This window comes from Argiope bruennichi, chromosome 3 (assembly GCF_947563725.1).
Source record: "Argiope bruennichi chromosome 3, qqArgBrue1.1, whole genome shotgun sequence".
Lineage (NCBI taxonomy): Eukaryota > Metazoa > Arthropoda > Arachnida > Araneae > Araneidae > Argiope > Argiope bruennichi.
In genome coordinates this window covers 72,449,064-72,468,831 of record NC_079153.1, presented here as the reverse complement: position 1 = coordinate 72,468,831, position 19,768 = coordinate 72,449,064, and the positions used below count along the sequence as shown (strand labels likewise).

The following is a 19,768-nucleotide window of genomic DNA, read 5'->3' as shown; positions in this document are numbered from 1 at the left end:
ATCAAGTTTTTGTCAAAGCACTCATTTTATAAAGTATTGCATATCCTGTAGTTTATTAACTTTTTTTAGAACTGTATTTGGCTGTTACATAAGTAAAGAAAGCATGGTTATTTCGTGTAGTCTTAATGTATAAATAAAATTTTAGAATCTTCATGAACTAATCAATAATATTCATAATGCATTATTTTCTGCGGAATTAGAACTTTTAAACTTTCTTCATGATATTAAATGTCTACCAGGAGTTAAGACAAATTGATCTTTACACTATAGCAAGAATACCTTGAGGTTAATTTAGCAGGATCTATATGTACATTTTACTAATCAGTTCTTTCTGATTATAAAATAATTGAATAGTTAAGGGACATCAATACAATAAAAAAAGATTTTTTTAATAATAAGATAAGAATTAAATTGTCTCAATGTCTATACCATGAATATAAAATCCTAATTGAAGAGGGGGATGCTGAAGGAAATTAAATTATTGAAATTTTTGACCATTACAAATTTTGTTATAAATTAAGCCTGAAAATTTTTGATATTTTTCTCTTTAAAATATGCGAATATCATTGAAACTAGCAATAGTGGTCTCATTAGAATGTATTGTATAGAGTATGCATACAATAGTTACAAACTATTAACCTTTTGTATAAATTTAGCATTTCTGCTACCTATATTGTGTGAACCTTGACAATAAATCCGTAGCAGGTGGTTAATACAAATCAAATTGTTTTGGATCCGCTTTTACCAAACAATAGGGGAAAAAAAAAAAAAAAAAACAACAACACAGAACTATATATGTAAACACAAAATTATATACCCAATTTCATATATTTAATTCTTCCATTTTTGAATTAATCGCATTTACATGCTTCTTACAGTAGATTGGCATGCAATCAACACTTTGTTTACATTATAGATGTTAAATTTGTGTACTGAATTTTATTCATTTTGTTAATATATTAACATATGTTGGAACAGCCAGCCAGACAACAGATTTTACTCAAAATCTGAGAAATTTAAAAATTTAATGCAAATTTCATCTGTCTAGCTCACACCTTTTTTGAATTATTTTTAAATTCTAAAACGTGGTAATTCATCAAAATCTTGACTTTGATAATTCTAATATTTTTCTATACTTCGTATATGAAAAAGTAAACAGCCAAGAAATCTTTTGCAGCTATCAAGTCTCTAACTTACAGAATTTTGTAAGTTCTGACTTTTTAAAACTAAAGTATCTTTTTAAGCCATATTTTTTGTTATATATGAATGATTTCAGTGCATACGAATATACTTAGTAGTAAAGAAGTCACAACTATTTGCATTTTACATGAACCATGTACATCCTTAATTAACAATGAATATCATTCTGAAACTGGATGATCATCTAGCTGAATAAGATTTTTTTTGGAAGACATTGATGTATGATTGATTGATGGGATTTTACAAGATATAATATTACAATAATTCACACAATTAAAATTGGTATTTTCTTGAGATGTCTTCCTAGAAAGAAATGTTTATATTAAATATTTCAACAGTAATATCAGTTAAAAAAAAGTTTTTAATATACTTAAGGCATATTGAAGGTTCAAAATAAATTTTCTAGATCTGTAGCACGGAACATATGAAAATGTAAATATTTATAGCTTCTAATTCTGTCTTTAAAAAAATCTCCACTAAGTGTTATATTGACACATAAAAAGAATGCTCCATAATTCATATAACAATTTATTAAAAATATTTTTTATAAATCAATGAAATTTACAAATTTTCAAGCAACCTTAAAATCTAATAAAATTTGTATTTGTAAAGATCAATTATTCAATAAAAATGTCATATTCTAAGCTCGTTTAAACAAAATATCACTGACTAGCAATCCCTCCCCCGTCTCCTTTTTGGTAAACTAGATATTTTTAGTTTAATGCAACCCCCCCCCCAGGAACTTAATGTTTAAACTTTGGATTACTGAATATTGGTTTATTGCAATTCTAAGCAGAAAAACACATTAGCAAATAGGAATTTATATTAAATATTTAATGCGGAAAAAAAAATTGAATTTTCTAAAAAATAAAATAAAAATTACAATGGGGGGAAAATTACAATTTTTTTGGCATAGTCATTTTCAAGCCATTTAATTATTTATTTATAAAATAATTAATCCTTTCTAAGAAAACATTAAAAGCAAAATAATATTTTACAATTTCATTATTAATCAAACTTATATTGGCTCAGATAGTATATAAAATGCTATAAAAATAAACAATGACTTTTAGTTAAAGTATCACAATTAACATATGTCATAAAAATATTTACTACTTTCGATTTATTTATTTGGTCCAGACATTAGCTTCTATATCAAATATGAAACACAAGCCTAAAAAAATAAAAGACAGATGTATAACTTAATTCTCAGTAGCAATACATCTGTTATAAAGTGAATTAACAACTTTTTGAAATATTGTATGTCTTTGTTCAGAACCCACGACTGAGCCTCTATAACCCCACAACAATCGTAAATGAAATTCTGTGTTAAAAACATCTAAAATCACATCTTGAAATTTTATAGATCGTAATGACATTTCTCCATTCTTTTTGAAAACAGGAACTTGTTGCAGAATGTTTCGACCATTCTCTAAATGATCAGCTAAAAGTTGCAGTCCAAAATCACCTGCGGAATTATTTCCTGGCAAAGCAAAATTAACAATATCATTGCAAACTGAATCAACATCTTTTTCCACAGAACTCATCACAGATATGTGTTTTTGTAAAATCAAAATAAGTGACAAAATATATGGTAAGCATGTATTAGGTGCTTCTAATCCAGAACCATTTTGAAGAGCTTTGAGAGTAGGCCTTAACTTTGTTTCAAACATGAAAGCAATTTCAGTATGAGAATGCCTTAAAGCAAGCCAAGTTGATTGAAGACCAAGAATCTAAAAGAATTAAAAAATTTTATTAATAAGGTAAAGAAAGATAGAAAAAAATTACCATGTAAACTAAATTTATAATTTTAAAATTAACTAAAGCTATTCTATAGATATACAATATGCAGCAAATTTGAATAGACATATAATATTATCTATATTCAGAAATATAAGACAAAATTTGATTTTATGATATATGTTATATAGGGCTTCCATAAAATCTTGCATCTAATATTATTCTTTATAGAATTTATTCAGTTATAAGTAAATTTTGTGTTTTTTTAAAATTACAAATCAAATATAGCGGCAGGTCCCCAAAAATTAAAAAATGTATAATTATGCAGGTTTAAAAAGTAAGAATTCTCTTTCAGTGTTTAGGCAATTGAAATATATAGGTATTGATTTATTATAATTCCTAAAAATTAATATAAGAATTTTGGCTTTTATAAAAATTATTATTTAATAAGAATGTGAAAAGCAAAAATCAGAGTAATGAGGCTGATTCAACATACAAGCACAAAGGATTAGTTTGATTTTTAAATATTCTTCCAATCAAAGGGCAACATTCTATAAAATAATCAAAATTAAAGATCTAAAACCAGAAATTTATTAAATTTAAATAGATTTTAAGAATTATGCATGCTTAAATCTATGAAATATTTTTGGATATAAAAAGGAAATTGCACTGAGGTAATAAAAAATTTATAGTATGAAGCATCATATTAATTTAAATTGTTAGATAATAAACCTGAAATAAAGTTTACAACACAGCACTTTTTTCAATGCTTTTTCATTTTGTATATGAATTTCATTGTATCCCACAGTCCAATATTAATTTATAGTACTCATTCATTAGCTTTTTAAAATGTCCTGCCCCCCCTCAAAAAAAAAAAAAAAAAACTTGTCAAAAATTCAGGGAAAAAAAAAAAAAAGAACACAGTTAAAAAGTTTATAGATTTAAACAGAGGAAAATCAGTATAAAATAATAATACATCAATTTAAAAATAAGAGGAAAAAATACCTCTGGTAAGGTGAGACCCAACATTATAGAAGTGAATCCGTAATAATTCCCTAATGTAGTTTTGGTTTCAATAGCAATTTCGATCCATCTATTTAGTATTTTCATTCTTTCATCTTCATCAGGACTAGTCAAAATTAAAACTGCAACAAACAATTTCATACATTCTGTCCTAAAATAAAGTGCAAATTAAAAACATGTCATACATATATATATAAGAATGCAATGTAGATATAAAGTATACAATGAAGATAGATATTAAGAAATACACATTTTGAAATAAAATTATAATTTTAAAAAGTCTTTGTAAGTTTATTTTGATATGGGAATTAATATTTCAAATCCATTGAACTATAATCCAGAAATATTTTGAACTGTAAGTACTCAACTTTATTCTGCGATTATTCATCATACAATCATAAAAAAGATATAATTTAAAAGGAATTAAATTTTCTTAATTCTTAAAATTTTTATAAGGAGCCATCTATATATTGAAATAAGGACAAAATTTCTAATTTCCCATATTTTTAATTTCTAATTTTCTCATCGAATTTCAAAGTTACACAAGAGTTATTTTTGGAAATTAAATCAATCTTGGTTTATTCATTTTAAAATTAAGAGTTAACAGAATTTTGCCCCTCTAATATTTAAAATTTTTTTAAATAATAAAATATCATTAAAAATAATATAATTACTGATCTAACTTTTTTTTTAGTTATAGAAATATAAGATTCTACACATATTTATCACTAAAAAATAATTTTCAATTCAATATAATTTTTTTAAAAAATAGCAACACATCTAAAATTGGACATTAATGGACAAGACCATTATAGGTGGGTATGCAAAATTTCAGTTCATTCCTACAAATAGTTTTATTTTTGTTAATTAAATTTCCTGCATTGCCTCTAAAATGATGCATTTAGGAGTACATTCACAAATTCCAAACTGTCAACAGCCTTTTATTTGGCATTTTAATACAACTGATGAAAGTATTTCTTGTATGAAATATTATTTTCCACATTATTATAATTTAAGAACATATAAAAAAATTCAAATTAAAGAAAAAAAAATGCTTTCTAGGGTCATATTTTATTTATAGTCACAATATTTAAATCCAGCAGAGTCTCTACCTTTGTGGCAATTTAGAATTTTTTCTCATTGTTATTTACAGAAAGAAGAAATCAATGAGTAATTAATGGGGATTTCTTATTAATACATAATTTGTAAGAATGTAACTATTTAATTTTACAAATCATATTATTTCTGTTTATTAAATATTTATTGATGCTTGTGTCAGCTTTAAAAAATGTCTTGAAAAATCTCAAATTTCATTAAATTAATCTGACATAACTGTAATAATATTACATTATATATAATTTAAATCCAGACATTAAAATCTATTTAGTATTAATCTACTAGAAGAAAAATTTATTTGTGTTACACACACACACACAAATGACAATTTCAAATAATTCATGATTTTATAATTCATGAAGTATTGATTATCTTTTTAGATCACCATTATTTCAAGATTATGCACATCTTACTTTACATTTAAATGATGGACAGATGTGGCTCATATAAAATTTAAAAATAATAAATTTTGATCTATGTGAAGATGAGATAAATATGGAAAATCAGGTTTTGTAAGAATTTCTTTTGGAACAAGAAAAAATAAATTAATACCAAATAATAATAAAAATAATGGATGAAATTTATTTTTAGTTATTTTTTTAAAGACTTGTTATAGAAAAGGCAGGAAATTATAAGTGGTTTTCGAAATATTTATGGTTATTTTTTTAAAAATTTGATGTCATTTAGAAGAACAGTCAGAAATTTGTCAAATATTTTCTATTACAAATTAATCCTGCATCATTTTAAACATTTACCGATTTTCAAATTTTTAATTTTTATTCATTAATTATATTACTCCATTTAATAAACATGAATGATAAATATTATAGTTTTTCTATAACAATTTATTTTGTTTTGCTTAATCAAAAAGGTTTTAATATAAAATTTTTCTTATTCAACTAGTTACTTTTAAAAGATATCTTACAGAATAATTATCTTATAATCATACATACACTAATTATCTTTATAATTATATCTGCTTTCAAATTTTTATTCATACCTGAAACAACAAAATATGTGACAAATCAATAGCTTAACTATTTTAAAAGATATACTACAAAAGTAAAAATTAAAGATATATAAAATAAATTAATGAAAATTTAGAGTATGCCTTGTGTTATATTCTTTATTTTTAAATACATATATCCTGTAAATGTGCCTTCATGTAATGAATTTTCACATTTATAAAACATTTGCATAGAATACTACATTCCTGTCAGTGGCAAGTGCTAAATTATTTTGAGCTCCCCCTTCTAAATAAATTCTATTTATACCAAGAAAGTAATATTTATTAAACTTATTTTAGCTTTAATCTTAACTTTGCACTTACTTTTTAGCAATTTCTACATTATATTTATATATTAAATAGATGAAAAAAGTTGTACCTTTTTTATATAAAAAAAATGTTAACATAAAAGAATAAAATGACAGTTCTATTCAGTAACTATTAGGAGAAAATATTCTTATTTACATTCCTTCCAAACTTTGAATTCGTATAAACAATGTCAACATCCTTTGACCAAAGGATTGAGTGGTATTTTTTATTAACAATGCAGATAATAATAAAAAAGGAAAATGTTCTCTTCTAAGATTTTTTTTTTTTTTTTTAATAATAGAGAAATTTTTATTAGTCCCTAAAAATACTGTCTAGTTGAAACTCTACAAAACAGACCATTAAAAACATTTTCACTTTTTCTTCTAAAAAGTCCTGTTCTTAAAAAGGTATGATATAAGTTATATTAAAAAAAAAGAAGGGGGAATTGAGCTTTAAAATAATATAATGAAACTAAAATATATCACAAAATACACAGATATCTAAATTCAGTTTATTCACATATCGGAATAGAAAGTAAAATTAGGTTTATATTTTTGGATGGTGATGATAAAAATTTTAATGTTAAATAATAACAAGAAATTATATTTTTCTAGGAAGGACAAAAATATATATTAAGTAGTATTAAAATGATAAATGGCAATAAAAGAAACAGACTCCAAAAATAATGGAAATAAAATATCTACAAAAACAGAAAAAAGTATTGAAAGCCATAAAAAATTTAAAATATCACCTTTTTTGCTTTTAATTTGGAGAGTTTGTCAGTAAGTTTTTCATAATCTAATGCCTTACTACTTACAAAATTAAAATTATCAATTCCTTTTTTATTATTTTTTTTGTTATCAAATATATTCAATTCTTAAAAAAAAAATAAACTATATAATGAATTCTTTTTAAATTATTAAAAAATGGCACTGAAAAAATATTTGTGATAACTGAAAAAAATTATATTTTTAATTCTAAAAAAACGGCATTTGTTTGCCTCGATACTTGAAAAAGTGTGTACAGCAGCTGGCATCTGCAAAAATTCAGCAAAAAGAAAAGCTCATGAAAATAAAATACTTCAATGCCTCCCTTTCTTTATTTTATGTTAGCTGAGAATTGTTGACTTGTGAGTTGGTTAGCCAACGAAAGGAAAAACGGATCTCGCGGATCTGCAAACAAATTTGAAATAAATCATGGAGGAAATATTCAGAAATTTGACAAGAAATTTATTTTAATTATAATGCATTTGAGTACATTATCCTTATAAATCAAATAAATAAAACACAGTTGCTCATATCTTCCTGAAAAAAAAAAGAAGAAAGCATTTAGATTGTCCCTCGTCCTGGTATGCCATGTCTCCCTCTGTTAATAAGAATATTCAAATCATATGGTTTTGCTAATCATATTGCAATTTATCTGGAACAAATGGTTTTAATATTTTGTTTTGTTTTCAAGATTTTATAATTTTTTATATTTTAGAAATATTTTGAATATCACTACTTTTGAACTTATTTATTTTTAGTTTTTCTATTTACAGTTATTCCTCTTTTCCTTTTCATTTAGTTCCTTTCTTTTTTTCTGAGAAAAAAAAAAGAAGAAAAGAACAAATCTGCAGGGGGGGGGGGAATTAATGCTGAATCAGCACTACAATATAGGTTTTGAGCCCCCCCCCAGATTTTAAGTCATGAGGTGACCGCCTCCAATGCCTGTGCAGAAATCCACTACTGGTAGTTACACTCATTAGTAGAGAATATGCATTAATTTATTATATACTCTTAAATTAAGGTGGGCCAGTACTTAATGCCTATTTAAAAGAAGTAAGCAGTAATAATAATAGCAATAGTATATACTAATAAAAATTTTTTCCCCTTTTTGTCAGTAAGATATTAATTCAAACATTAAAATTTATTTGAAATAAAAGATCTACTGAATTGTATCTTTCTGCTCACACAAAAAAGTTTCAATTTTAGTGATTTGCCAGTAATAATGATCCAAGTGCAATTTAGACAAAACTTTCAATGCTTTTGAATATTTTTTTTATGATAAGGACCCAAATTTCTACCAAAAACTTTTACTGCAATATTTTATAATACATCAAGTGGTAATATATAGATTATAACTGTATAAATGTCTTTAAAATGTCACTAAATAAAAATACCACAACTGACCCTATAGAATATCTAAATTATATATAATGAATGATGGAAATGATCCCTTAACAGAAAATGTTCTTATGTAATCAAGGTATAAGAATCAAAATTTGTATTCTGCATAATTTTTTTTATAAGGAATATATTTGATATATCAAAAAAGGGCGCTGCCAAAGGAAATTTTAAAAATTTATAAAGTATATAGACATTCACTTATGAATATTTTAGGCATATAAATTTTTTTAACTTTCATTATTATCTAGGTCATTTTAATTTTTATATAAAATGATTGACATCAACATAAAGCTGGGTGACTTTTTTTCTTTCTTTCATGGTTATGCATTAGAAATGACAGTTGAAATGATATTTGATTTACATTAGTGATTTCTTTCTTTTAAAAACTGAAGAGATATATATTGATATGATTCAATTGAGAATGTAGTATTTCATTATATTTAAATTGAAAACATCTAGTGTTCTTAAACTAATAAAAAAAAAATCTATAATCATATGAGCAATTTATAATGTAAGATATAAGATATTGATCATATTTTTGTACTAAACATTGATTTTAGCAATTTTTATTCATAGTGCATTTGAAGGATATTGAAATGAATCAGGATATTTTGATTTTGCATAGCTTGGATATGTATTGTAATTTTCCTATGTTCAATATCAAACAAGGCTTAATTCAGAGAGAAATAAAGCATTGCATATTTCTTTAAAGTTATGCACAACAAAACAAGATTTAACTACTTTAAATAAGTCATAATATTAAAGTAATTTTGTAATAACTGCATACCAGAAATCAATTGCAAAAAAAAAAAAAAAAAATCATGCTAATAGCAATTAGCATTTGTTCACCAAAGAAGTCATGACAATATATTGACTGTTATTCGCAATATATACCAATGATATAAGGTTAAACTAAAAATCCCCCAATGCCATATAGTTGATACATAAGTACCCATATCAATTTTCAAGGAATTGTTTACATTGAAAATAATTACCTTTCTATTAAATCTTTTTGCATCTGTTCACCTTGTGGCAATAAAATGAGTTCTAATCCACTGCTAACACCAAGACCCAAGTCAATACCTTCAAAATGCTTGGCAACTTCAAGATCCATTCTAGTTAAATGGAATGCTATTGTTTTGGGAGCAGAACATAGAAGAATTTGTCTCAACCTGGATAAAACAACACCTTCTAAAGGTGGATTTTCAGAAGATAAAAGTGAGGTTCGAAAATGTTGGGGATTGAATGTAGATATATTACTGATCTTTGGCATTGTGAAGTATTTGGAAGTGGATTCCACATCAGGTGTTGAACTTTCACTCGAAAAACTTGGTCTATCCAAAAACGAAAAACGAGTTTCAGAAATCTGTCTTTGGAAGTCAGCATGAGTTGGAGAGACACTGGGAACTGGAATATAATTGGGAGCAGAACTATCATTATCATCAAAATCAGATAATTTTCTTTCCTTTTTCACAACAAGTGGTCTTTGGGCATATTTCTTAGATGGCACTCTACTAGGTTTAGGAGGAGGTTTATCTTCTGTGGTCATTACTACAGCTGACAGTGTTTCAGAGCTGAATAAGCCAGAGTTTGGTCGTCTTTTTAAAGATCGCCTTTCAGTGTTAGGACTAAGCATGGGATCACTACCCATTCTAATTAAATTACTATTTTGGTGAAGTGCATGTTTCATTTTATTAGTTTCCGATGACTGGTTATTGGAAACTGTAAGTTTATCTTCTTCTGATTGTTGCAGATAGTTAGATCTTGATATATTTGCTGGACTTATCTCAACCAATGACACTTTAGGAATGGAATTATTATTTTGATGATCAGGTGATGAAGGAATATTTTCCAGAGCTTTAGCTACATAATGAATTTGACACTGAATCCCATAACGAGAAGCATAATATGATAAAGGCATAACACGATTTACTGGATGACTGATTATCACACCAGATGCTTCAGATAAAGGACATTTACTACCTACATAGTAAGTAATAAAATCAGAAATGCTATCAAAACTCTCTTTTTCAAAACAATACTGAAACCTTTCGTAAACTGTGTCAGGATTCAATATAACCTAAATAGAAAAGTAAGTAAATAAAAATAAGAACCAAAGATTAAATATTTTTGTAAAAAATTAAAGAAACAGATTTTTCTATATATATATATATATATATATATATGAAAAAAAATTAATAACCAAAATACAGTGTTTTTATCAAGCAAAAATATACTCTCAATAAAGATACATTTTCCTCCATATATGCATACAATACAGCAATGACAAAAGGCTGTTTCAAATACTTAATTTCATTTACAATAAAAAAATTTTGAGATACATTTACTACAACTATGATTGCACAATTAGATAATATCTCACAGCAAATACAGAAGATTCTATGCTTACCTTTTTAATAATAAAATGAAGAGGTACATTTTTCCACTTGCAAGTAATTACATAATCACCAGGTTGTGAAATACAATCTCTTACAAGAAAATCTCCATCTTGAACAACCAGTTCCTCAGCTCTTTGTCGTAAAATTGTACCATGATACCATGCATAGCTTCGTAAATCAGAGCTATCTAAATTAAGTTCCTTTTCTAATGCTCTCTTCAGTTCTTCAGCAGTTGCTTCAGTACCTACAAAATTTTCCTACAATAATAAGGAAAAAAAAGGAAGACAATTTTAAATCAGGAATAATGGCATTTTCTGATATGATTAAATTATTTAATTGATAGGATAGCATAAAAAGCTTACTATACTAGATCGAGGACTAGAATGCTTTGTTGAATGTGATGTGGAAGGCCTTGTTGATGGCCAACTCCTAACTCCAGATTCCTCGAAATGAATTTGTCGCATTGGAGAAACACTGCATGGAATATGCCAATAAATGATTTAATACATACAATTTTAATTGCAAAATCTTTCTTACATCCAATAAAATTTTATTACAAAATAACAAATAAAATTGTAATATAAAATAGTTATATAGCTGAAAGTCAACTGCAGTTGGACATTAATAATTATATATACTTTGTACAAAAATTTTCGTATATTATATATATATACTATATATATATATATACTAGCCGCCTTTGGCAACCAGCTGGTTCACCAATCTTCATGCTCGTTAAAATTTTAATAATTAAATATTTCATGTAATTCCTACTTTAATAGCTTCTTCATCAAAATATTTTAAAACTTCAAATTTTGATAGTCATATAATTCACACGTATTTATTATAAATCATAACATAATATGTATCTCTCTAATTATCTGTTCGCTCCCATAGAATTTATGCTTTAAATAAAAGCGGTAATTATTAATCTGCAATTAATGTAATAATATTTTTTACTGAAACAAAGCATTTTTTTTTAATAAAATGATTACTGAAAACGGAGTCACTGAGCATTTAAACCTTATGGTCACTAAAGAATATCTTTCTTAATTTATGTAATATCTCAAGAATTTGTCAACAAAATTTTCTCAAATTCATCATGAGCAGATCAATTAATTAGCAATGTTTAATTTTAAATGCATCAAACACTAAGAAAATAAACAGAATCCTTTAAAATAATAGATCAAAAACAGGTTAAAAAAAAAACTACTTAAAAAAACGATGTTCTTAAAACTATAAGCATATATACAAAAAATATATAACTAACATAAATACAATTTAATTACAAAAGCATACAACTAATCTAAAAATAATTTAAATCAAGTCCGCATCCATTGAAAATAGTTGTTAACAATCAGAACGCAATGCACATGTGTGAACACCAATTGGGGTAAAGCTATGCAGATTAGAAATTTTTAATTTCCTTTATTCTGGTTTATTTTAATTCGAAAGTACTTCAGAATGAATCTGAAAGATTGATTAATTAACAATGTTCAGTTTTAAATGCATCAAACATTAAGAAAATACACAGAATCGTTTGAAATAATCAGTCACTTTTTCATTCATCTGAAACTTGAAATTTTTGAATTAATCTTTTCTCCCATTTTGACATTGACTTTTTCTAAATTATTGCTAGTGACATTAGTTTATTATTGATACATAACAGAGAAGAATAGCCACTTTCAAGAACTATCATTTAAATTCTTAATTTCATTTAATTTTCAATTAAAAAGAGCTCTTTTAAATCCATATCAAGATTAAAAGAAAAATAATACATTTTAATTAGTGAAAGCTAATTTTTGAATTAACTTTAATATAGAATAAAGAAATATATATTATCACTAAGTTGATAACAAGAGTAGCATTACTGCCTTATATGGAACCATGAGCCTATTTATTATATTACCTAAATAAGCAATTAAAATTTAAATCCAGTAAAAGAAGAGGATTTATTTCTGAAAGGAAAAAATACATCTTAAAAAAAATGAAAAATAAAAAAAGTGTTAAAAATCATTATCTACATTCTAACCTAGCTATGGATTTCGCCTTTTCAGAGTGTGGACTTTGGTTGTTAGGACTAAGCATATTCCTGTTCTCCTTAGATGCTAAATTAAAATAAACATTTTAATGAAACAATAAGCAAATATATAATAAACACAAAAGTAAAACAACAACAAAAACCAACATAAATACAATTTACAAAATAAAGACTTTTTTTAATTAAAAGTTTAGTCAGGATACACTGATTAAATGTAAAATATGAATAACTTAAAACACTGCTATTATAAACTTTCTTTTGTTATTATTATTTCCTTTTAACTATCTTTTGTTGGTACTAAAAGAATAAAAAATTACTTGTAAGAAATATACCAAGTAATGACAGAAGAAAGCATTCATAACTTAAAAGTTGAAGAGCAGAATAAAATGTTAACTTATGTAAGGTTAATAATATACAAAATATACAAATGCTATGTTATTAATAATATCATTTTGTGACTTCCTGTATGCTAATGATATACAAGTAATAGAACAGATTAAATAAAATAAGCAAACTGCTCCCCCCCCTTAAAAAATGCCATTTTGAAGCTAACTGCATTGGAATAATTCCTACTAAATATAAGATTTCTAAAACGCTGCACAAATTCAGGTTCACAGATGTTTCAAAACTGACTTTTGACAAATGACTCTATAGCAAAATAACTGAAACAAATGACTATGCATGCAATATTAGTTATAAGTTTGCTTTTGCTATATTTTAATATCAGTGCAAATTAAGAACAAAATAGCTTTCTTCTTTCCACCTGATCATAAAACATTTATTTTTAATTTTCTGCTCTGTTTTTATTTTTATAATTATTTTTCTGTTTCTGCTCACATATATTATATTATTCGTTTCAAAATCTTGAGACTAAAACTTTTTGACAATTATACCTCATTAAAGGGTGAGATGTGGAAGGATGAGCATATCTCTGGAATTCTTTGTCATTCTTTAACCCTGATTTTTGCCCCATTAAATGGCATTTCGTTGAGTTTTTTCCTTCCATGCGTAAAGTGCTGCGTCATTTCTGACTGTGCAACTTTATTTTAACTCAAAATTGCATATTGACTGTTTATAAAGGCTAATTCAAGTGAAAAAAAAACATTCAGGAATGGCCAAAGAATATTTTAAATGACATTATTATATTTGACCGAAATTATCTACCAATGTTAATTTCAAACTGTTAACAAAAAAATCAATAAGAAATAAAAAAATGTTTTAAAATAAAAAAAATATATATTATTATTGTACAAAAAAGTGAATTATCAAATTTTAAGAACAGAAATGTTCCTGTTATTCAGCATAACTTAATGTTTAAGTATTTTAATGTGAATAAAAATAAAATTGCTTTATTGTAATTCAGTAACTTTTTCTAACAACATTACGAGTTATTCACAGTTTTTACATCTCTTAAATCCGTGAATAATCTGAATTCACATTAGTGTTAAATGTAAATATCACCTCCTTTCATCATTCTCTCTCACCTCTATTTTGACTAAATAAACACATTCTGAATAAACTATTCTTCAACAAAAGCATGGATGGTTTTTAAATGTGAGAATAAACAGTAATTTAAAATAATAATAAGTGCCCATCTTGTTGCCTACATTGTTGCAATATTAAAACACTAGTTGCTGAAAAATAAATATTTTACTAATTTTAATTATCATATAAATATGAAAGTCATGAAGTAGTAATGAATAATCGATAAAAGAAGGAAGTTTGAGATAGGTGAAAATGAATTACAGTTTTGTAGTTAAAATATTAATGAAAAGTATAATAAGGGGGGGAAAACAATTGTGAATATGTAATAAAAAATAAATACAGCAAATTGATAATTTTATTTTTGAAAAATTTACTTCTAAAGAATATGATAATAATTTTAAGCATTAATAAAATGTGAACATGCAATAGTTTGCTATATATATATAAGTATCCTATTGTGTATCAAAAAACCAAAAGACAAAAAATGATGAATTCACATTTATTTTTGGGACAGAATATATATATTTTTGCTTAAATATGAAAAAATTTACTTGCCTCGGTCATACTTCTCTTTAAGGATGGCAAGAGAAGAGCCTAATCTAGCCCTATGGCTACCATTCTTTATTCCAAGATTTTTTAAATCTCTCTCAGTCATCCATAAAATATTCTAAAAATATTATTTATTTTTATATAACAAACATTGTGTACTTTAGGATAAATGTCAAAGATCAAATTTTTAATGCACAGGAAACAAAAGTTCTTAAATATATAATATTTTATGTCACATGTAAAACACAATTTATTAAACAAATTCACAATAGTTTCATATTAATTACAACAGTAAAATTATAGAGATAGCTTTTATTTGTATATTTTATTTCACCAGTGATTTTTTTTTCAATTCATCATTAAATTAATAAGACTAAAAAAAAATATTTGACATTTAGATAAGGAATTTGAATAATGGTTTAAAACTTTCCTCTGTTCAGTTCAGGACACCATGATTTTTTTCTCATTAAAACACAAACATTAATGGTATGGATTATCTTAAGATAAACCAAATCAAAGTAAGTAGAAAATTCACAAACTATAAATTAAATTATTCAATAAAACAAAAGAAAATAAAAATCTTGCTATTCTATGACTGGTTCCCAAACAAAAGCATACTCAGTTTTAGAGGCAATATTCATGTTTAAAATGACTGGAAACACGTTAATGGAATACTTTCAGTTTTTTTCTTCTTTCTCACAGCAATATAACACATCATTTATTAAAAAAATAATGTTGATTTGAAAAAAGAATTGTACATTTGAAATATGAATTGTAATGAACAGCTCTCTTCAGTTTCATCATTGTAATATTATTAAGAATTAATTTCTGAACAAAGTACTTTTAAATGATCAATTGTGGCAAGAAATTGAGAACGTGAAGAAAGAAATCTTGGTAGAGAATTTAATCTTGGAGAAGTTTTAAAAGTACTTAAAAACTTTTCAGAAAATCTTTTAGAGAACTACAGGGGTGTTTGTGGGACCCCAAAAAATCCCCTGAAACTTTTACTACGGACTTACTACCGACATTTTGGAGTTTCGAGAGGGGGGGGGGGAGAGAAATGAAAAATTACGATTATGAAGTATTGAATGACCTAATTATAAAAGTTCAATGAATTACTTTTTTTGCAAAATTAATAACCATTAATTTTGCAAAATTAAGACCTTTGAACCCAGGTCACGTGATCGCACATCTGGTCGAACGAAATCTCTCCCTTTTTTTTCTGCCCTCGCCTACTTGCCGAAAAGAATCCAGAAGAGAATGTCCGAGAACCGGGGGAATGAGTCATAACTCGCAATAAGGAAAGAACAAAAAAGAAGTTTTTTTCCCCCTTTTCACGCATTATCACTGCCTTTGGAGAAAGAAAGGAAAAGTTTTCACCACACACACTGACCTTGCGTTTTCTGCTTTCAAGGCAAACAAAATTACCCAGATCAAAATAAATAATTCATTATTATTCCTACTTCCTTTTGAACGACGATCCCCGGAATTTCCGGGTAGCTTCAAATTTATTTTATGTATGTTGAGTAATATTTCCTTTCCTACAGAAAGATTCAATTATTTAAACCAAAAAAGTGTTTTCACTAAGCTTCATTTATAGAAAATTGAAATTTTATGATCAGTAAAAAAAAGATAAGCATGAAACTTATCAAAATTTGTACCATGTTTTGAAAGTTGCAATACACTGCAAGAGGAAGGAAGGAGAAAAAAATTAAAGCAAAAGGATGGACTTGGGCTTCTAGTCTGAAAAATCACAGCATGACAATGCTCCAAGCTTGATAGGTCTTACTTTATTTTATTTTCAAAATTTGCTTTTAATTATATAGCACATAAAAATTGAATTTAATATCATCGCAACACATATGAGTATAAATTCAAGAGCTAGTTAAAATTTCGAAAAGCATTTCCTTTGTGAGCATCTAAATATCAGCTTACTAAATTTGATGACTAAGTCTTAACAATTTGTCCTATAGAGCATTATAGTATACCAGCTTATAAATGTCATCATATTAATAAATAAAACCTGAATAAATAATGATCTTTTAAACAGATTTTATTAGATGGTTTAACAAATAATACATAAAAAGAGACAATAAAACAAATTAACTTTATTAGAAAAGGAGAAAAACTTTATTATAATAAAAGGAACTTACAGACAACCATATACAACATGTGGTCATCTGATGTTGTATAATGAAAAGTTTGATACAAATTATTTAATTAATAATAAGAAAATTTACTGGATTGAATCAGGATTCTACGAAGAAAGCTGCCAACTATTTTAAGATTTGTGACGAGTTTCTTTAAACATACAGATATGTTAGTACTGAACTATCTCACAGGCTGATACCATATATTTGATGTTTTTTTTTTTTTGTTTTTTTGAGTTTAAAGTACTATGATACACATGCTATGATAATTTCAGTTTTAATATTTATCACTAGAGATAGCAATTTGGAATATTTTGCAATGCACTCAATATCTTCTTATCTTAAGAAAAATAGGCAAATTTTAAGAACTTCCTTAAAATCCCAGTTATTCACATTATAAAAAAATTTGCTCTGCAAAGGTAATGTTTGATTGCAGTAAAAACAGGCATTGTTAGAAAGATAAAGCAAAAAAAAAAAAAAAAAACTGAAGAATAAGAGCTCTAAATAGAATTTTTGACTGAATAATTTGTAATACATCAGGAAATATGTTATTAGAAAAAGTACAATGTTGAAAATATAGCAAATTGTATTACATACCTCAACACCATTATATTGCTTAAAAATTGGCTTATAAACATTCATGTCTAACTTGTCAAGCCAAAGATCAATGCTTAAATGTGGTTGCTGGTTAGCCATATCAAAAATATCTAAAAATCAAAATAATTATATTATAAAAGTTAAGTTAAGAAGCAGGAAAAATGACACAATTTATTTTTTAATCTCACAAAAAAAAAAAAAAAAAAAAAATCAACAATTTTATTAATCTAGCTACTAACACAGCTTATTTTAATGCATACTTTCTTCTGTTGATACTTTTATAGACAGACTTTAGTATATCTATGTCAGTTTATAATCTGCAACAAACAATCATAGCAGTATTATATGCAACAAACATTTTTGATAAGTAAATATAACCATTTATACAAAACCAAAATGTTCATTAATGACCAATTACATCAATGCACCATTTATCCTATATATTTCCATCAATGAAAAGAACTCTACCATCAGATGCAGAACTAGGTATTCAACTTTACATCCATTTTGAAATTAATCATTATAAGCAAAATATCTTCCAAAATAGGGATGATGAAAAAGAAATACCTTATTTTTATACTATGTTTCTGAAATAAACTTAAGGAATTTTTAAAAAAAACTGATTCAACCAAATTTGGTCTTTGTTGAATGGGATGGATGCGAGTTAGATTAGGAATTGCCGAAGCATGAATGCTGAATAAATATACACAATGATACATACTTTTACTACTTTCTTTTAACTAATTATTGATAAATCTGAATTTTATAGTAGACTTGTGCATTAATTGTGCTTATAACGAACAATTAAATGTATGCATACATTTGGAAACTTTAAAACTGTTTTTCTTCTTTTTCTCCACATTTTACTTGTATTTCCAATAATTTTTGTTTGATTTTTCAGTTTTATCTGATTTTTATAAAAATCAGACTGCTTAGCTTCAATTCCAGGATAATTAGTACAAAATATAATAATATTTATTTTAAACAGCTTAGAAGTATTTATTTTTAAAAGTTGAAAGTATTAAACTTTAAAAGATGGATATAGAGTAGTCTATCATATATGGAATATCATAATAAATAATTATATTTGTTTAAAATAATACAAATACAGAATAAAATATGGAACCAATAACGATTACACATCTAAAAACATTATAAATGTTACATAATTTTTAAAGCCTAAAAATAGATATTAATTTGTCAAAGTATTAATTTTGATATTATGAAATAAAAATTCTCCATTTATACAAATAAAATGCTAAGATATTATATATATATATATATCTTACCATCAATGCTGTATTTGAATTTCACAATCAATTAAATTTTCTTTTGTAAAATTTAAAAGTGATATGAATGACAAAATTTTTAAATATTTATATTTTAGCTTACAATTTAATAAATCAAATATAAAAATTTAAAAGCATTTTGGCAATGAAATATATGAAATTTGTGAATGAAATACATAAACGGAGCAATTAATTCATATTTGCGTATTCATTTTTACATTTGTGTATAGTAAGCATTTTATTCAGTATTTTTTTATCTCATTTATTAAATCTCTTTTAATTTAAGGGCGGACATTAAAAAATAAAATTGGTTTTTTTAATGAGGTTGAAAATTAATATTAAATAACATACAGATTTTACGAAAGAGAACTAATTACCAAGTCAAACTTCACATAGCAAGGGATGAATTTATAAAAATGATGCTTTTAAAGTCGAAATTGAAATAAACAAAATTACCACAAATTAACATTTAAAAATAAACAAAATCTTACAACTTGACTATGTATTTATTTTTTATCCGATTGCACTTTAATGAATGTGCTAAGCGATTTCGATTAAATATTTGATACATTTATCAATTCGGAGTAATTTTAAAAACTCAATAATTGCAGTGTATCCTAAAATAAAATATTATACGCAACGGTATATAAATATTAAAATAAAGAATAACAAATCAGTTTATATTCCAAAATAAAA

At 25.4% G+C, this 19,768-nt stretch overlaps 1 protein-coding gene across 2 annotated transcripts; it reads right to left on the bottom strand.

Annotated features, from left to right (window-relative positions):
• Positions 1 to 1,768: 1,768 nt before the first annotated feature.
• On the bottom strand, positions 1,769 to 19,608 carry LOC129963653 (breast cancer anti-estrogen resistance protein 3 homolog). Of its 2 annotated transcripts, none has more exons than XM_056078147.1 (9): positions 19,424 to 19,608; positions 17,784 to 17,893; positions 15,043 to 15,154; positions 12,994 to 13,069; positions 11,324 to 11,435; positions 10,973 to 11,218; positions 9,558 to 10,642; positions 3,946 to 4,114; positions 1,769 to 2,933 (listed from the first exon to the last, which is right to left on the bottom strand). In XM_056078147.1, the coding sequence occupies exons 2-9, from the start codon at positions 17,880 to 17,882 to the stop codon at positions 2,403 to 2,405; spliced, it is 2,430 nt and encodes an 809-aa protein (XP_055934122.1). In that variant the 5' UTR covers positions 17,883 to 17,893; positions 19,424 to 19,608; the 3' UTR covers positions 1,769 to 2,402. The 2 variants fall into 2 exon arrangements, with proteins under 2 accessions (XP_055934122.1, XP_055934121.1); XM_056078146.1 differs by having other exon boundaries at positions 19,450 to 19,608.
• Between the last annotated feature and the right edge of the window lie 160 nt (positions 19,609 to 19,768).

Bases quoted from the DNA above. Each gene is read 5' to 3' on its own strand.
- LOC129963653 (XM_056078147.1), bottom strand. From the start codon at position 17,882: ATGGCTAACCAGCAACCACATTTAAGCATTGATCTTTGGCTTGACAAG. The intron at 15,155-17,783 runs GTATGTAATACA...TAATATTTTTAG, and splicing joins AGCAATATAATGGTGTTGAG to AATATTTTATGGATGACTGA. The intron at 10,643-10,972 runs GTAAGCATAGAA...TTTTCTATTTAG, and splicing joins TTCATTTTATTATTAAAAAG to GTTATATTGAATCCTGACAC.